The 18,685-nt window shown below is 36.0% G+C and overlaps 1 protein-coding gene across 1 annotated transcript in view; it reads right to left on the reverse strand.

The window, feature by feature from the left end:
- Window positions 1–18,685, reverse strand: part of SHOC1 (shortage in chiasmata 1) — a 55,271-nt gene that overhangs the window by 20,998 nt on the left and 15,588 nt on the right. The window contains exons 6-15 of the mRNA XM_054398116.1: window positions 17,379–17,481; window positions 16,823–16,979; window positions 16,248–16,355; window positions 12,523–12,652; window positions 11,644–11,738; window positions 10,355–10,611; window positions 8,668–9,148; window positions 6,162–6,281; window positions 4,450–4,626; window positions 1,084–1,191 (exon numbers count right to left, since the gene is read on the reverse strand). Coding sequence (XP_054254091.1) covers window positions 1,084–1,191; window positions 4,450–4,626; window positions 6,162–6,281; window positions 8,668–9,148; window positions 10,355–10,611; window positions 11,644–11,738; window positions 12,523–12,652; window positions 16,248–16,355; window positions 16,823–16,979; window positions 17,379–17,481 — 1,736 coding nt within the window. The remainder of the gene's footprint in view (window positions 1–1,083; window positions 1,192–4,449; window positions 4,627–6,161; window positions 6,282–8,667; window positions 9,149–10,354; window positions 10,612–11,643; window positions 11,739–12,522; window positions 12,653–16,247; window positions 16,356–16,822; window positions 16,980–17,378; window positions 17,482–18,685) is intronic.

The following is an 18,685-nucleotide window of genomic DNA, read 5'->3' on the forward strand; positions in this document are numbered from 1 at the left end:
GAAGTCAGGTGCTCTGAACCTCCTTATCCCCTGTAAAGACAGAGGGTGCCTGACTTTTGCAGGGCATTCATAAAAGATTATGTCAGTTTCATAAGAATCAATTCTGATAGATCTATCTGAATGTTCACACAACCACGGGAACTTGTCAAGTATGGCATTACCATTTCAGGATACAAGAAATTTTATATTCCAAACCTGAATGGGGTAAGACCAGAAAAGCTGAAAAAAAAGCTTGTGTGCATCCAGTACTAAGAACTGGACTGTGACTATTGGATAATAGTTCATATTTTGCTTAAAGTGCCATCAGTTTTAAGTATCCTCATTTTCAAGGATCCTTAGACTATTTTTAAATGGAAAGTGTTCCAAACTCAAATGAGGTGGACCATAAACAACAAAGGACCTGCCATTTTTGACATGTTTCTAAGTTTACACACAGAGATTCGAAGAAAACTTGAGCTTGAGGAGAAACTGCTTTACTTTGACGGTGTCAGAGCACTGGAGCAGAGAGATTGTGGAATTGCCCTCTGTGGAGGCTTTCAAAATCCACCTGGACACATTCCTATGAAACCTGATTTGGGCAAACCTGTGTTAGCAGTGAGGTTGGACTCGATCTCTGGAGGTCTCTTACAACCCCTACCGTTCTGTGATTCTGTGAAAAATCCTGAGAGACAACACATTTGTCCTGGGTTAACACAGCCTACTCTCAGAAGCTGCGCTCACATCCCACACAAAAAACTCTCTGGGTTAAGATAAAGCGTTGGGATAAAGAGCTTTATTGGAAATGATACAATACAGAATTATTTTAGCATAGTCGTGGAATTCAAGATGAATGTTTCTTAGACAAATCCATGTAAAAGCATAAACAGTGGCATACTAATTAGGAACTGAGCATATACACTGCCAAAACACAATCTGTACTGGATTATTTCTAATGAAGGAATGGAAACGAGGGAGTTGAATGTCATATTGCAGCTAGGTTGGAGGTATACCAATGGCAAAGGATCAGAGAGTACAAACATGAAGAACTGCAGAACATACACAAACCACTGGGTTTCTGGGTAACATTCACTATTGAAAACAAACCTAGTGCTGTGTCCAAGCCACAAGTTAACAGAAGATCTCGAACTGTCACCAGCAGGTGCACCAGAGCAGCATGTCTGAACAGCATGATCTCCTTCTCATCTGTTTTACCTTTACAAAGAGAAGACATAGCTGTGGTCTGTATAAAATACCAGACATCATGTAATCAATTAAAAAGATCCCACTATCTCAGAATTTTCATTAAACACACTACCATGGATGTCATCTTGAAAAGCTGGATCTGATGGTCCTCAGTTTATGATACAGCATAACCTTTCCCATGTCATCGGATTCAGAGCAAGTGGCACACAGGGAATTGTTTTTGAGAGATGTGTGGGTTTAGACTGTGCTTGCTGGAGAGGATAACAGTTCCCCTCGATGTACCATTAAATTCATACCGCCTTACTGATTTTAGGGAGGAAATCTTTAAATATATACAGAAACTGATAAATTTCCCCTCTTTTGGTATGTCAGAAGCCCAACTGTTCAGTCTGTCATAGAAGCCCAGCTGTTCACATTACTATTTCCTCATCAGACTGTGATCCTGGGCATCCTGCTATGAGTGACCCTGCTTTAGCAGGGAGGTTGGACTAGATGATCTCTAGAGGTCCCTTCCAACCACTGCCATTCTGTGAGTCTGTGTGTGTCACCAGTCAAATCACTGAATTTTCCAACAGCACGGTAACGCCATCTAATCTGTTTTCCAAACACCTCAGAACTCTTTCCAAGAGTCTAATGGTAGATTAGCCTCTAAGCAGTAAGTAATTTTAATGCAGTGATAAATTCAGATGAAGCTTTTCACAGAACATTTTCAACAAATTTTATATTATAAACCCACATTCTTTATGGCAGGTAATTTGGAGCCAGCTAGTCCTCACACATACAATAAGAAAAATCCTATTACTTTCCAATAACGATCCACACAGAGTCTTAACTTCTGATATTACCTTCCCCACGGAAGAAGCAGATGTCCTCTAGGGAAAACTGCAGGACATCTGCTGCTTCTTGGATCCACAGAGTGAATGAAACAATTATGGGCTACCTATTCTCCTTTATGTACTCACTTTGAATAAATCTTTCAGGAACTGACTGAACAGGAAGGAATTACTAATCTGAAGGAGGAAGTTATTTCGGGGAATTTCACAGAGGTAGTCATGTAGTTCATTATCTTAAGAAAGGAAATATGTGACTGCTGCAGAGTAAGTGAACTTAATAATTAAACACATTCTTCAAGATGCTAAAATTGAGTGAGGAAGATAGATAAAGAATAAATGCTAAATCTGAAGGACTACATCCAGTTCTTGACACCACTCACCATAAAAACTCAGTGAAGACTGCAAGTCATTTAGAAACAAGTAACATAGTAAGAAACCACATTTTTAGAAGAAAGACTGAAGCATTAGGTGGTTTGATGCTGGAAGAAAAGAACAACATGGGACTAATAAAACTCTAACAGTTTGATACCATCATAGCAAATGATTGCTTTCTACATTCACAATGAGAAAATGCTCTGGCATAGTCTGGAGTGAGGTGGAATGAGTCTGGATATTGGAAAACTAAAACCTGGAAGGCAATAAAGAGTGAAGTTATCAGGGAGATTAGGAATCTCCTATAAAGTTAAACAAATATTAATTATGAATATATTAGAAATGTTAGTCTTCCTCTTTTCTCTGTTTCTATGGACCTTTCAGCATGACAACCCATATCTCCTGCTTCCTTAGCTGAGGACAAAATGCAAGACTTCGCTTGCAATTTTCTGTCTCTTCAGTGCAGGCAACAGTAGCTAAATCAGCCTGCTTCTGTTTGCTGTATTTGAAAGCAAGAGTAACTTTTTACTGGTCTCCTGGCACTGTAGTCCAAGGATCCACCTACTTCATAAGTCAATTTCGTGTTCAACAGCAGTTATTTTTGTATAACAAAGGCTAGTTAATTATCATCCATTCCTCAGAAAACACTTGCCCTTAAAAGGAAGATCCAGTAGATGACTATTTGCCTCATCAGTATTTCAGCCACTGAACATTTTAATTGATTTCATTGTTGTAATTTTAGCAATTGGCAATACACTACACAGCTAACCTATAAGCAAAGAGGGCCCTGAAGTTTAAGTAAGCTCACCACTCAGCTCAGCTCCTACGTTAGGCTACTTTCTTTTAGTGTAAACTGCATTTGAAAGGATTTAAAGTTTCTTAAATTAATCTTGAACGAAAATGCAGATGCTTACATATTTTTTTCCTTGATCTTGAGAAGCTTTAGTAGTTCTCTGCATACTTTCTTCAGCAATGTTTTCCTTTCTGTGATTCACTGATACAGAGCTTCTCTCCCATGTTTGTGAACAGTGTTTGCTTTTTTGGAAGCTACCTCAAATTCAAAGAATCTGCCTGCTGACAATTCCATAGAACACTGGCTGTCACTCTGCAGACACCACTAACATTTTTTTTTTAATTTTCTAACTTTCATTACTTTTATTTTGAATATAATATAATCAGCACAGAAAGCAGTGAAGCTGCTGTGACCTAGCTGCTGTGACCTAGCGTAAAAATTTGGCAAATAGTAGATGGCTTCTTGTGATGTCCTTGCAACTAGTTGTCAACTGAGAAGTAGAACCCAAACAAAATACCCAATAGCTTTCTAAAGGTCCTGCAAACACACTGCATTTTAATGTCAATCAGTACCCTCAAATTATTATTCTGCATTTTTTTCTCTGACAGAGTAATGAGAGAATTTGAGGGACAAAGGACTGGCATTCTTTTTGGTAGGAAATGTCTTTAACACTGTAGTAATCCACTGTAGATTTATCTCATACATGACTGGGCCTTACCGTGTGAAATATTTCCTACTCTCTATCTGTAGCCAAAAATCTTTGTGAGGAGTCGCTGATTTTGATGGCTTTTGATTTTATTATTCCGGTTTTTTACAGGTTTTCACATGCCATGCAGAAGTAAAATGAAGTCAGAAAGAAACCAAACTAATTTTTTTGTCCCTGATTTCTCACATAGGCTTAGCATTTTACATCATGCAAGTGTGACAAACAATAGTTACTGAATGGAAAGAAACAAGAAAATCACATAGGCACTTCAAAATCTAGCATGGAAAAAAAATACTTACACATTGATATAGAAGCAACATTTCTGAAGCACACCCAAAATATTTTAAAATTAAATCTAATTATAATATTCAGATTAATAAAAGTGATGCTGAAGAACTAGAGGACTTTATTTTGGAAATAAAAAAAAAGAAATAAATTACCACGGCTTTACAAGATAAAGTGATGACAGTTTTGTCATTCATTTATCAAACATCTTGAACACCAGTTAAATTTGTATTAGCATTAAAGAACAAACGAATGATTTAAAAAAAAAACATACATACCTTCTTTAAAAAGATCACACACCACTTTCTCTTGCTGTTTCAAGAAAAACCTTGTATGATCAAATTTAATGCTGTCAAAGCGCCAATTTACAGAGGCCAGTACACCCAGATGTGTCAAATCTTTTAGAACAGGAGTGGCTGCTTCTTCCAAGAGGCAGTATGCCTGGCATTGGCTTTCTGCATAGCATAAAAATCAAAATACAGTAATAAAGTTTGGCTTCAAATACTATGATTTGGTAAGAATATTCAGAAGACCTAGTAAAACACAAACAATACTGACTTCTTCATGACCACTGTAACAGTAATATGAGAACAGTTGCTTGCCAGGGAGCCTCCTAGGTTAATTATCCTTATTCTCACAGCAGACAACCATATTATTCCATGCATTTCATAAAATGATCGAACTCCATGATGGAAAGTTAGGATTTTCTACTCCTGTGACTCCCACTAAGATTGTGCTACTACTCCATTATTCTATACCCTTCTTCTACTCTGTAATCTAAACTCAGACATAGTACCTTTACATCCACTCATTACTACAACTTCAACTCAAACAGAGTTTCTGCTTCCTTGGTATTTAATTTCCAATGTCTTTATCTAGCAAGGCCAATCGGTTAGTCTCTTCGTGCTTTCATGATGACAGTTCTTAATAGCTTATGGATGGGCTGTTTTACAATTCTTTACCAATTGCAACTGAATTTCCTAAAATTAGCATCCATGACAGGGCTCTCCATTTCCAAATGAGCTGAACTGAAAGAGATGTCCTTTTCCTCAGGTAAGAAGACTCTTCCATAACCTTTTTTTTAAATTGTAGCTCAGCTGATCAAATCAAAGTAATCATAACTCTATAAGTCTTCATTTTCAAAGATTTACTATTACCTGACTGCAGAAAAGGCTTGATTTTTTTTCCCCAGTCTCATTAAAGGTGTCTTGCTTCAAAATTTCTTATTAAAAATAATAATTAAAAAAAAAAAAAAAGCTTATGGATGTTACATGATTACCACCTCAAATGAGAACAGATTAGAATACTGCTCTACTTTGACTGGTTATGCAAAAGAGACTGCCATTAAGCACATTGTTGGAGTGACTACATTTCCATGGAAAACCAATCATGCTGGGCCCACAACCTTCTAGCACTGGCTGTGCTTCATTCGAAGCTATACAGTCTATTAGATAAATAGCTTATAGGTTCTTCTCTACCATTTCTACTGCATGCCAAAATTGTTGTTGGTGCATGTTCTTTGGCACAATGTCTTGAAAAGTACAGCAATATTTCACACGGTAAGGCCCAGTCATGTATGAGATAAATCTACAGTGGATTACTACAGTGCTAAAGACATTTCCTACCAAAAAGAATGCCAGTGCTTTGTCCCTCAAATTCTCTCATTACTCTGTCAGAGAAAAAAAATGCAGAATAATAATTTGAGGGTACTGATTGACATTAAGAGATTTCATCTCTTCTGATGTAGAGCAGACATAGTTCAAAATCTGTACTTTTTATCTGGCATGCAGTTGGCTTTGTTCTTCACACAGAACTCCACAAACTGAACTCACACCCATGTCAAAATAAACAGCCATCTATTAGAAATGTTTTCAGTCACAAGGAGCAGAGACTAAGTCTAATAATTTACATATTTGGCTGAGTAACACTCTTGAAAAATAAAATCATATTGCAAAGCTACATTAAAAAAAGCATATCCAAAAAGGTATACCTGATGCTTGAATATCCACTGTGACACTGTCCTCACTCTTTTGTTCTTTTTCCTCTGTTCTTGCAGTATCACAAATAGAACTGTCCTCTTTGTGACAATGTATATGCTGTTCTTCAGGTACTAAATCATTAAACCAGTGAACACTTAGATACAAATGTCACAAAACCAGCTCAATGAATAAGGAAACTACTCTATAAATAGCACTACACACAAAAACATTTTCTAATGAAGTAGTTTCTATGACATACATATTCTTTTCGTTAACTTCTTTATTTTTTTCATGGTATGAAAAAAACATTGAGGCACTCAGAGAGAGAAGCCTGTCAGCCTTCACAGCTCAAGAAGTCAGACATTATTTGGATTCCTCTTACAGCAGAAAAACAGAACTGGGAAAATTAAGGAGCTGCTATTGTAGCTCCACAATAGAGCTCTGCATGAAAGCTCCTATGCCTTTATATGGAGGAAAAACATGTATGAGAGGCAAGATGATGCTGACTATGAGGAGATCAAACTATGAAAAATATCTCAAGTTGAGTGTGAGCAGAAAAATTTGAATACTGTTAAATGTCCTAGGAAGTACATAGAAGCTGCAAATAACAGAATAAAAAAAACCCAAAACACAAATCCTGTCACAACCCCCTCTCCCCCCGCCCAAAAAAAACCCTGAACTTAAAATTTTTTAATAATTGCTTATTGAAAATAACTTCCTCCTGTCTTATAGCAATTTGCTAGCATTTCTATGTCTCCTCCCCTTCTTCCTTATAAGTACTGATGCATGAGGTACAGCTTCCATCCACAAAACTTCTTTTGGCAGCTCTACATCTTTATTTTTGAAAGGGTTTCTGGCTGGATAGGAATCTCCTAAATATTGCTGGGTTTTGGTTTTTTTTTGGTTAAGAATGTCAGTCTCCTCAGAAAACAAACAGATCACGGAGAGACAGAAAGAAAAGAAAGAAAAAATGTTCTAATTAAGCTAAAAATACCTTCCTTATTTTGAAATGCTATACAGGGTTCAAAATTGGGTTAACAAACTTTTACTGCTTCCCTCCTTCCTCTTTTACTGCTTTCCTCATGTATTTTCTGAACTAAGTATTACACAACAACATCTTTTAAAAACAAGCCAAACAACAAAGATAATACAGAAAGAACCCTACAAACAGTGCCTGTGTTTCTTATTCTCAGTTAAATTTAGAATAACCCTTAATAAAATCTTGACATTACTAGAAAAATATACAATAATTTCTAGATCAGTCCAATTATGCACTTTTGCATTTTAACAGGTTATCTGTAGAGCAGACATAATTGATCTGCAACACTGAGGTCTACCTGGAAGCATGTTCTAAGCTGCATTCAACTTACTTAAACTTCCACAACTCAATTAATAAACATAGCACTTCCTGCCTTTCAATACGTTTGGATTTGTTAGGATATGCAGTTCTATGCAGTGTTCACTAGATGGTAGCATAAAACTTCAAGCACTATTAGACTTGGGGTTGTTGCCCTCGGGGGCCATGGAAGTGGTTTAACGTATGCCAACTACTGTCAGATTAATTTTACCACAAAAATTGCATAAGCTTGCAATTAAATGTAATTTCTATTCTATAGGCATCATTGTTGAAAGCTTTTATGTAACAATTAAAAAAAAAATTAATGCTGGGACATATAACTGAAACACAGATAAAATTGCTCAAGAGTCTGCCATACAAGTCCAAAAAATTTGAAAAAATATTCTTTATGAATATAACTTTATCCCGAAAAGCTAATCTGGAAATATTTATTATCATTTTTTGCGTTAAAATTTTTCTTTTTTAGAACAAATAAATAATTTCTTCTACTTTACCCTCTCAGTTAATTTACAATGCTGAACACACAGCCTGAGATTCTTTCATAAGCTTTGCCATCATCAAGAGGAGGGCTACCAACAACTTTCTGTTTTCTTAAGACCTGTTCTGCCTCACTATTTGATGGGATTTGCAACAAGGTAACGGGCTCAAATGGTACTTTTCAAACAAGAACTTGTTCATTGTCTAGGCTATTAGTTCTACAAAAGTAAGACTATCGAAAATTACTATTGGATAACTACAATTAATCTGATAATTATCAAACTATTGATAGCTACTATTTCACCAAAGGGGCCAGGACATCTGGTTCAGAATATATGGACAGAAGAGATCTTCTCCAGTAAGTACCATTCAGAGTTGCTTTGCCAGAATAAGAATAAACTCATGTTTATTTTATTAGAAAACCACTTACACCACAGAAAACCCCACTTTCCCCAACCAAAACAAGCAAAAGAAACCCCCTAAGATACCTAAAGGAAAAAAGTAAAAGGTAAGATCTTTCACTGAAAATTCAGCTACACTGAAGATCATTAAAATACTACCATTGACTTTGAAGGCCTTCCCTCCTCCTCCCACCCCCCCACTAAATCTACTGTCATGAACTGGCATGTATTGTAACTGGTATAAGAGAGCAGAATTAAACCTGGAAAAATGGCAGAATAAACTGGCTTGCATACCTTTTTCAGAACAATCTACATAATTTTTCTCCTCTCTTGGGATGAGTTTATGTGTAGATCTCAACATGATAAAGTTGCTCAGGTCAGAATCATCTTTGTTCCACTTTGTAGCAAGTTCAAACGATGCTGGCTTTTGACTAGTGGAGCTGTCTTCTTTAGAAGATGTAACTTGACAGCTATCTTCTTTAGAAGACATATCTTTGCAGACAGCTGATTCAGATAATTTTGGGGGCTTGTTTTCTTGGTTTAAGAAATAAATTGCCTCTTCTACCTCATTCTTTTTTATGCTTCCTTCAGTAAGCTCTTCCGCAGAGGCATCGGCACTGTGAATTTTGGCAGATGGTGCAGCACTCATATTCAGGGCAAAGTGCTGCCACTGAGTCTGCTGTGATGTGCAAGGATCAATTACTTTGTCTGACTGATGTCTCTCAGCAGAAAGCAGCTCCTGGTTTTTCACAGAATTCTTCTCCTCAAGACATTCTAAAAACAAACAAACAAACAAACAAATAAAATTCTATTCTTTCTCCTAGAAGGATTTGACTGCTTGTGATAGTTACAGAGAAAGCGTTTTTGATTTTGTCTTTGTTTTTTGTTGTTTTTTTTTTTCTTTTTAGGTCCACTTTCAAAAAAATATTATTAGTCCTCAGTAAAAAAATCTACAGTGTCAGAAACAGAAGGCCATGATACTGTTCAGAGAAGTTTTCACCATCTGCATGATGCTTATTGGTGTTAGATTTCTAGGAAGTGGGATGCAAAAAATTTCATTAGGAATATTAGAAGATCGACAAATTATTATTATTTAAGAGGAAAAAAAAAGTGAAGCTTGCAGTTAGCTCCCTCTGAAGATGTGCTTCACTAGAACTGCAAGTTTTTGCATTGCTGCTGCACATCCATGTTAAACACAGCAGCTAAACACCTTAAGTTATGTAAAAAGCAGTTAAGTGGAAACGTTCTTGCTTGAGTGGTGCCTATGTATTTCACAATATGTCATCTTAATGCCAATCCTTGAAGTTCTACAACCACAAAAGGTGCCCTGCAGTCAGGCCATAGTTATGTAATAAAATCTAAGTAACTTTTTACGTTTTCTGTGAAAGTTTGATTGTAATATGCATAATGGTCTGTGAGATATGAATAGTTCAAATTTGAAACTATAGCCAGTATAAAAACATCCTCCAGAACTTTCCAAACCAAATGTATTTTCACAAAGAATTTTCACAGTAACAAACTCTCCCCACTGACCTTCTGCAGACAGGACTACTACATCTGCTTCATTAAAATATCCCAGTGCAAAATTACTATTTGTTAAGAAGTTCTCTTATATGAAACTCTTCTGTTACAAAATAGTATGGCTGGTGGAGGCTACTTTTCATCTGCACATTAATAGGAAAGATAACTTTGTGTAGAGAAACACTTCTGTTCCTACAACTTGTCCTACATTTGTGAAAGTACACCTTAATTATAATAGGCTTACATTGTTATAAAACATCTTGTTCTTGAGCATAAAACATCTTCCATTTTTCTCCTTGGAGGTATGTAACTCTCACTCTGTGATTCTCTGTTAAAGCACTTACCTTTGCCTTTTTAACACTTCTAGTTTTTTAAAAAAATATTTAAAAACCAACAAAAAAAACCCCCCAAAACCCACAAAACCAACAAAACAAACAAAAAACCCAACCAACCAAAACTTACTTTGTAACTGATCTGATGCAACTTGTGTGAATGTTTCTAACTCTGCAGGAAGTAAACTGTTGGTACTACTGGCATTTATATTTAACTGTTCCAAAGTTTCTATGGAGATTGGATTAAAACCCAAATGAAGCCACCAGCCCTCCTCTAGTGAGCTAAGCATTGGTTCTTCTGTTTCAATTCTTAGCATTTTCATCACCTCTGTAAGTGAATGATGCTGATATGCAAGTTTAACAGTCTTATGCTCTACAAAAAACAGAAATCAATACATTCTATTAATAACCTAGAAAGATGAAAATAGAATGCAATTTTGGAGAAGAATGCTCTCAAGTATGGATAACATACTACATATATAATATATCCACTCTTTATACCTTGATTTGTAACTTTGTGTCCATTAATAGACTTCAGAGCAAAGCAGTTATTCTTACCAAAGCAAGTGTCCTTTTACTTTACTAAGGGCAAGTGAGGGGGAGCTGTTGAAATTTGTCTCAGATCTAATATTGTGTGGCTGCATTACTAGAGTCACAAACAATCTTGTTCGTTATTTGTGGGTTTAATTGCCATATTTACAAAGACTTAACACAATCCTTACCTAAAAAAATAAAGAACTTAAATAGTAATAACCTTATCAAACATTATTTTTGAACTATAAATGAATGAACAAATTAATTGGACTACATAACAAGTCAGCATACATAACTTAATCCTGAGACTTGTAAAATGAAGACAAACAATGAAATGAAATGAAATGAAATGAAATGAAATGAAATGAAATGACAGTGGTTATGACTGTTCTGGTGCTGTCAGAAATAACCTGCAGTTTATTTTGGTTTTGTATATTTTGATTCCTAACAGGAACTCTGTTCGTGTCATGTTATTATTTTGCATTGATAGAATTTTCCTATTGATTGATACATATTTTGAAATATTGCTGAAGGAAAAATAGCACACAGAATGGAATTGAGCAGATTACCAAATTTCAAATACCACAGTTACTGAATTTAACAAGCTGAACATTTTCATAAGGAAATAAAGCTTCAATTCATTCAAACTACCTCCACATGACATACCAACCTCTGTACTTCCATAGTATAACTTTTCATATGTACTAAAAGAATCAGATAATTCAGACTTCACAGGGTTACATTAGTTGCATAAACTTCAACAGCTCAAAAGACGTGCTCTGTACTTAACATTTTCTTTGTTGTATATTCTCCATGTACATTGAGCTCCTCAACATCAATTAGAAATTGATCATCCATTAGGAATCCTTACCGACAAGCAAAAGAGAGTTCATATTATGCTGATACTTCTCTGACTGCCATACCAAATATTCTAGGTATTCTCTAGAGGGCTCTGTAATCAAAACACTAAGAAAATAAAACAAAACTTGGAGGTAAGAAGTTTAATAGCATCATCTATTAAGTTTTGATTTATACTAAACTATCTTTTAAAGATCTACTTTATCTCTAATTTTTCCTTTAATTAATTAATTGAAATTTTGTCTTTTCCTTCATACAGCACCACAGTGAACAGGAAGCAGTGACAGGTGCTATCAAGACTCATTCACAAGGTGAAGTGGCACCAAAGAGGAATTCTTCCTAGATAGTGATTCCCTCATGGAGAAAAAAAAATTAAATTCTTGGTGCATACACCAGAAGGACAGTGAAATAAAAAAGTATTGATCTCACAAGCAATAGGAGAAGCAATCCTGATTCGATGTCAGCATGAAGTGTTACATTTAATTCTTGAGGGATATCCCTAAAACACAGATGATATGTTCTTCCTATAGCTCTTCTGGAGATTTTTACTCAACATACATGTGTTCATCATAGATATAAATATATGCATATACACACATACATGCTTGCTGTTTACGTAACTATTTACTGCTGCCTATCCCAGAAAGGGAGATTGGATTTTCAGGCTATTAAGTCTCCCAGGAAAAAGCAGGTCATTTCCTCTTTCAAGCTGCCCTGAACACAGATGTAGACTACTCTGTTCACTTTTTTATGCAAAACACAAAACACATGCAGCTATCTCAAAGAACATAACTACCAATCACAAATAGACCAAAGTTATTTTTGCACTAATTTTGAGGATTTACAAGTTAGAGGATTTATGATAGGATTTATTACTACAAAGTTTTAATACCTGTTACCAGAAAGAGAAATAGGTTCTTCTTGAAGTCCTGCGCACAGAAAATTAACCCATGATCTTTGTTGTCTGCATGGAGGAGTTAATGGTACTTCCATTTCATATTTCAGGTATGGAACATATTTAGCTAGAAATTACATAAAGCCCCCCAAAACAAAAACAAAAAATCTAAGTCACAAATCTACTCATGAACAAAACACACATACTTAGGAATTTTACTCTAGTGATGTTTTGGATTAAAATACAAAATATTTTCAAGGCAAAATTCACTATTTAAGTATTAATCCCCAAATGCTTCAGATTTTATTTCCAGTTTGGGGATAACAATGTGTAGATTGTATTCCTTTACTCGTTCTTCAGTGTAGTTCTGGCTACATATTCTTCCCATGTAAGATTTATTTTGTAATTAAATCACCTAAGCTGAGGTTTTGATATTAAGCATTCATCTCTGATAACCTTCTTAGACAGTTCCCACATAAACAAAATTAATTAGATGGAACAGAGTCTTCAGACAATATTGTGTTGGCTGTAACAGTCAAATGAATGGACTCAGGAGCTTCAGAAACAGACAAGTCAGGATTGTAAAAAAATTAATCTTTGAAGCCGAATTGTACTCATTGTATTTTCCAGGGATGACTAGTGCAACGAACTATAACACCAGGGTTTTTTTAGAGCAGTGTATAAACAAACCTAGCATGTTAGAAGTTCCCTGCAAATATTTTTAACATCCTTTCTTTTTTCCCCCCCCAGTCATATTAAATGCAGACATTGCATTAATTATTGTTTTATTAAGGAATTTGCATCTTCATTGATTTTTGTGTCATTCCATGAAAACTCTATGCATCTCTCTAACATTCTTCTAATAATATTTTTTGTTAAGCTTGACCAAAAATTAAAGGTCACAAAACCCCCCACAGTTCCTCCATGTCCTGTGAAAACTAACAGCCAGAAAAATTGTAGCTAGGTGCTTCCAAAAGGAAAAATACTTGTGACAAATTGTCTGCTCATTCCAACAGGCAGTAAGCAGCTGCAATCGCCACACAGAGTGTTTGCCAACTGGCACACAGCAGGCTATGAATCTGTCATTTCTCCAGATGCTTACAGCTTCTCCTTGTCCGACTTAATATGCAGGTTGTAGGGCAGGAAAGGTGGGAAGGAAAAAGGACAGTGTTATAGAGACAGAGTATGTACTGTCCACGTTGCTGGGGGAAAGGAAAAAGGGTAAGAAATAAAAGTGGTTACAAAAGAAAGAAACAGCCTTCCAGTTAGGATAATTTCTTTCTCATTTACTCACAACAAGAAGAAAAAAAGCTCAGTGCACTTCTGCTGTGAATTTCAGCTCACAAACTTTTTTTTTTTTTAGGTGTATGGTGAGAACTAATTTATAACTTTTAGGAGGACCAGAGTTGATGTCAGGACAACAAAAACTCCTGGCATATCTAAAAAGAGTAATTATCTATCTTTGAGCAGTACTGTTCATATTCAGTTTTGTATAGTTATTTTTGCCTTTAGGCTGGAATTTTTGGACCAGCTACATTAGCTAAACTCTGTCTAAACTCAGGGTGTCATTCCCCTTCACTGAAACATTAATGGCCAAGTGAATTCTTTTATCCCTCAACATCTTTATCAACAAATAACCTCTATAGCTATTAGAAGAAGAAGAAGAGCAAGTAAATATTTACAGAAAATGCCCTTTTAAAAAAAAAAAATACTGTTTCTTTGAATTGCTGCAAACATATTTCACTTTTGGTAACTCACAAACAGCAATATTAATTAGAAGGAAAAGACTGTAGGGGAGCTATGCTGAAATCTGACATCAAATATAGGAATTTCCATTAGCAAACATTGTCTAAGCAGTGCCCATACAGCTTTTCAGGTCTCTATCCTACAAATCTGAGTATAGAAGAAACAACAAAACAAACCCCAAACAAACAAAACAAACAGCAACCCCCCAAAAAAACAAACAAAAAACCCCTAAACCCCACAACAACCACCAACCCAAACAAACGAAAAAAACCCAGACATGAAATCTCTCTGTACTCCAGTGAATTTTCCCTGATTCAACGTCAGAGCTAAGCCAGCAACCTGGCAATTAAGACTAATGCTGTCACTTTTAAAACCACTCAAGGTGGTTTGGCTACTCATCTGCTCCTGAAGAATGGACAATGTTCTACATAAGATCACAGTCAGCTTGTTATTACTGTATACAGGAGAGGGTCCCAAACCTCAGATCTACTGCACTTAAGCTCCTCCTGCTTATCATAAGCTTTAGAAGTAAAGAGCAGTCAAAGATTGCACTAGATTCAGATTATAGTTAATCATGCCAGGCAATAATCTCCAGACAGACATCAAGTTTTAACTTTGTCTTGGTGGGACAATATATGGTGTGCTTGCCTTGAGGTTTTACATCAGACACTTTGAGCTAACATGATTCTGCCCTCCCACCAAAAGCCCACTGCAATACCGTACCGAGAGTGTGATGCTATGAGCCTGAAGAGGTCAACCATTGATTCAGTTTAAATTGTATTAAAACTAAGAGAAGAAAAGGGGTCTTGGTCTGGAGAAAACTCAGATTTCTCAAAGATTTTAGTAGCTCCAGGATGGAAAACTATCAAGTGAACCTGCACTGGGGGATAATACTGCTACTGGCCAATGCAATAATGGATAAACAGCCATTTTTCAGCCTCTCTTGCCAGCCAACATTAAGCTGTGAAAGCGTGGGGTTGGCATGAATATCCGTTATTTTCAAAGAGGTTACACTTGTAACCTGAAGAAACTTTAATTGAGGTTGGATAGCTATTCTGGAGAGTCAGGCACCAAAACTGCCAGGCATTGGTATGCAGTGTAACCAGCATGACTAACAGTTTTTAAGCGATTAAAGTTGGGTCTGTATAAAGGATTTCCTGATGCCAGCATAGAGGAAGCTAGGATCCAACACACACATTAGCAAATATTCAACACCTTCAGTTTACGTCTGTGGAAAACAGCTCTGGTTACTATATGACTTTGCTTCACAATCACACAGCATTACTGAAACATTTGCAAACCAAAATGTCTGTACACAAGTTTAGAACTTCTAGACGTTATAAACTCAATATTTTCTCCTGGACTGTCCTGCATCACCGTCTTCTGAAAGCATTTATGTAAGACTTTAACAAACTGTGCTCTTTGACTCCACAATTGTAATCACTCTGCCCTAACTTTCCCCTACCTTCTCTGGGCAGAATCACAGAATGGTTTGGCCTGGAAGGGATCTTAAAGATCATCTCATTCCAATCCCCCTGTCATGGGCCAGAATACTTTTCTAGTAGACCAGGCTGCTCAAAGCCCCAGCCAAGCTGACCTTGAACACCTCCAGAGAGAGGTAAGTATCTCTGAGCAACCTGTTCCAGTGTGTCACCAGTGAAGAACTTCCTTACGTTCATTCTAAGTTGTTAGATAAAAAGCAAATCTAAAACCCTGATAAACTGCAAAAGATATAGACACCAAGTGCAGCCAAGAGCAATGTGAAGGAACTGTAAAGATGGTTTTGTTTAGCTTTTAAAACTCTAGAAAAGAGAATGGCACTTCTACCTGTTTATGGTGCAGATACAAAATAGCAGATTGCACAAAGAAAATGTTTTTATATTTATGTGGTGCATGTACTCCCAAGAGCAGAATAAGGAGACAATCACTTGAATTTATTTTAAATATCACCACTTGATTTATGCAGATCTTCCTACCTGCCTCACAAAATTCCAACATACTTCTGCTGTCACTGGAGGAAATTTCTTGTGGCTTGGGACAGTACTTTGAAATGTCTGTTTTACGTGTAATTTCTGCTTTGAGATCTGAAAACGGATTTTAAAAATGCCATAAATCAACATTTTATTCTCTATTTTTGTAATTCTTTTTCTTTAAACAATATGATACAAGCATTTTTTTTATAGAATGACTGTGCTGTGTATAGTCCTCCTAAGGATGTCTCCAAAAGTAAATTCAAACAGAGGCAAGAAAACACAATACTAAATTATTATATTTGTGGCAGATGGGATATCATGAGTCCTGGCTCATGTTTCCAAGATTACAACACTGCCATGGATTGAATAAAATGGCAAATACTTCACCTTGGCTACTTGAAGAGACATTTCTAATACTCAGAAAGTTGGGTATAGCACAGTTCACAGTCTCATAGAGAAAAATTCTCATTTGATAGGCTGTGATGATAAGTGAACTGAATATAAAAGAGTAAAAGTGTATTAAATGTGTGCAAATGAAAGGAAAGCTATGTTGAGCATTTAAGAAAACCAACCCTCACCTTCTTTGATCACCTCTTTGCACATGTCTTCATCAGCCATAGGTTCTGGAGCTAAATTTAACAACTCTTTCAGTTCCAAGTATGATGGAATCTTAACAGAATCTGATCTGCCATTGCTGTGTTTGCAGCATTCTAACTCAAAAGGTAACATGAAATACTGAAAAATATTAATCACAACAGAATGGTTAAGTGAATTTCCTTTGATGTTAGTGTACCCTCTAAGCTTTTTCAGAATCTTGAATTAGCTTAGTTCTAAACCAATCTAACAGCTTTTATAAAAGAAGCTGCATGACATTTACACAGCATACACAAAGCTTTGCTCAATACAGAAAAAAAACCTCCTAGTGTCACAGTATTTCAAACCAAGTCATTGGATTGGAATGAGTAGATCTGAATTTACAGCTGAAATAAAATAAAATCTTTTTTTATTTAATTGAAAATTTGTTTTATATCATTTTGAAAAATGGAGCAAAATACAGATATCACTTCTTTCAAGCAAAAAAGTCAAGCTGGTCCCCCAAATCCCTAAGATATTTGGTAAGAAACATGATGATACCTCTTCATCTTTTATAGATATTGTACAGAAATTCTCTTTAATCTCCTGCAAGTCAGTCTTATTCTTTTCCATTTCTGTTTCATTTTGAAAAGTCAAGCATTCCCTTGAAAAGAAGATAAAGCAAGTGACCTCTCTGTATTATTTCACATCTGTGACCTTTTGGACCTTTCTCAGCAGTAGCTTAAACAGCCATACAGGTGGCGAAACTTATTTATTTCTAAATCTATGCTTTTCTAAGAAAGCAATTCCAAGGGATGTTGTACTAATCAGTGCAATTAACTGAAATGACAATACAGTGTCATTAATTTCAATTAGAATAGCATTTATATATATGTGTATTTACATAGAGCAAAGTAGAACCTCTTAACATTGGGACCTGACTTTAAAAAGTTATTAAAATTGTTCATCATCTCAACATGCAGTCCCATCATGGAAAAATCCTTTCCGCATGAGTCGCAGACCTAATTTTCTTCTAATGTTTTTATGCTGAAATCGATGATGTTGACATTATTTCTCTTTTGTCATCTTTAAGGTCTATTTTCAGGAATGATTCAGCACCAAAAAAAGGCAGATTGTGCTGTTAATTAAAGTGAAAACTGACAAACTATTAAAGTGCTAAGCAGCATTACAGGTTAGCATTATATGAAATGCTGATTAGCCTCAGGAGCGAGACTATTACTTGCCATGTAAAGCAAGGATACAAGCAGAACAAAGATTTTTCAAGCAGAAACAAAAAACTTTCAGTGTGGCTCTTGTGGCCACTACAGGCACTAAATTTTTATAACGACTTTTTAGGGGGATAGCTTCCTCATCAGTCCTTCTTACCACTGTTTTCCTAGAAGAATATTTTAGACTGGTTAATACAAATTGTTCCACACCTAGCCTTGGGATGCTCGCTGAATTTTATCTTAAGCAGAAGTCTGTCTAATTGTATCTCTTCGTCTAAATGCATTTCCTTGTGTGCTTCATTGGGAGATTTGGACTCTCTTTTGAGAAGGCTGCTGGCTTTGCTAGTCAACTGCAGACTGGCAAGTGAGACCTGTTTCTGAAAAGCATTAGCACTTTTTTCTCCTGTGACTGGAATTTCTGAAAGTCATTGCAGAATTTGGATCATGTTCTTCTCACTGGATATTTACAGTACTCACATGTGCACAGAGTCTTATATCCAAGACTCACTGTCAGATCAGGGCTCATGTTTAGGAAAAAAAAAAAAAAGACAACCACACACCTCCCTGTTTTGTTACTATATAGGCAAAGTTAAATCTTGCCTGTGAATCATGCAACCCTATCAAGTGCAAAGGAAGCTA

The sequence above is a fragment of the Indicator indicator genome, chromosome Z (assembly GCF_027791375.1).
Source record: "Indicator indicator isolate 239-I01 chromosome Z, UM_Iind_1.1, whole genome shotgun sequence".
NCBI classification, from domain to species: Eukaryota; Metazoa; Chordata; class Aves; order Piciformes; family Indicatoridae; genus Indicator; species Indicator indicator.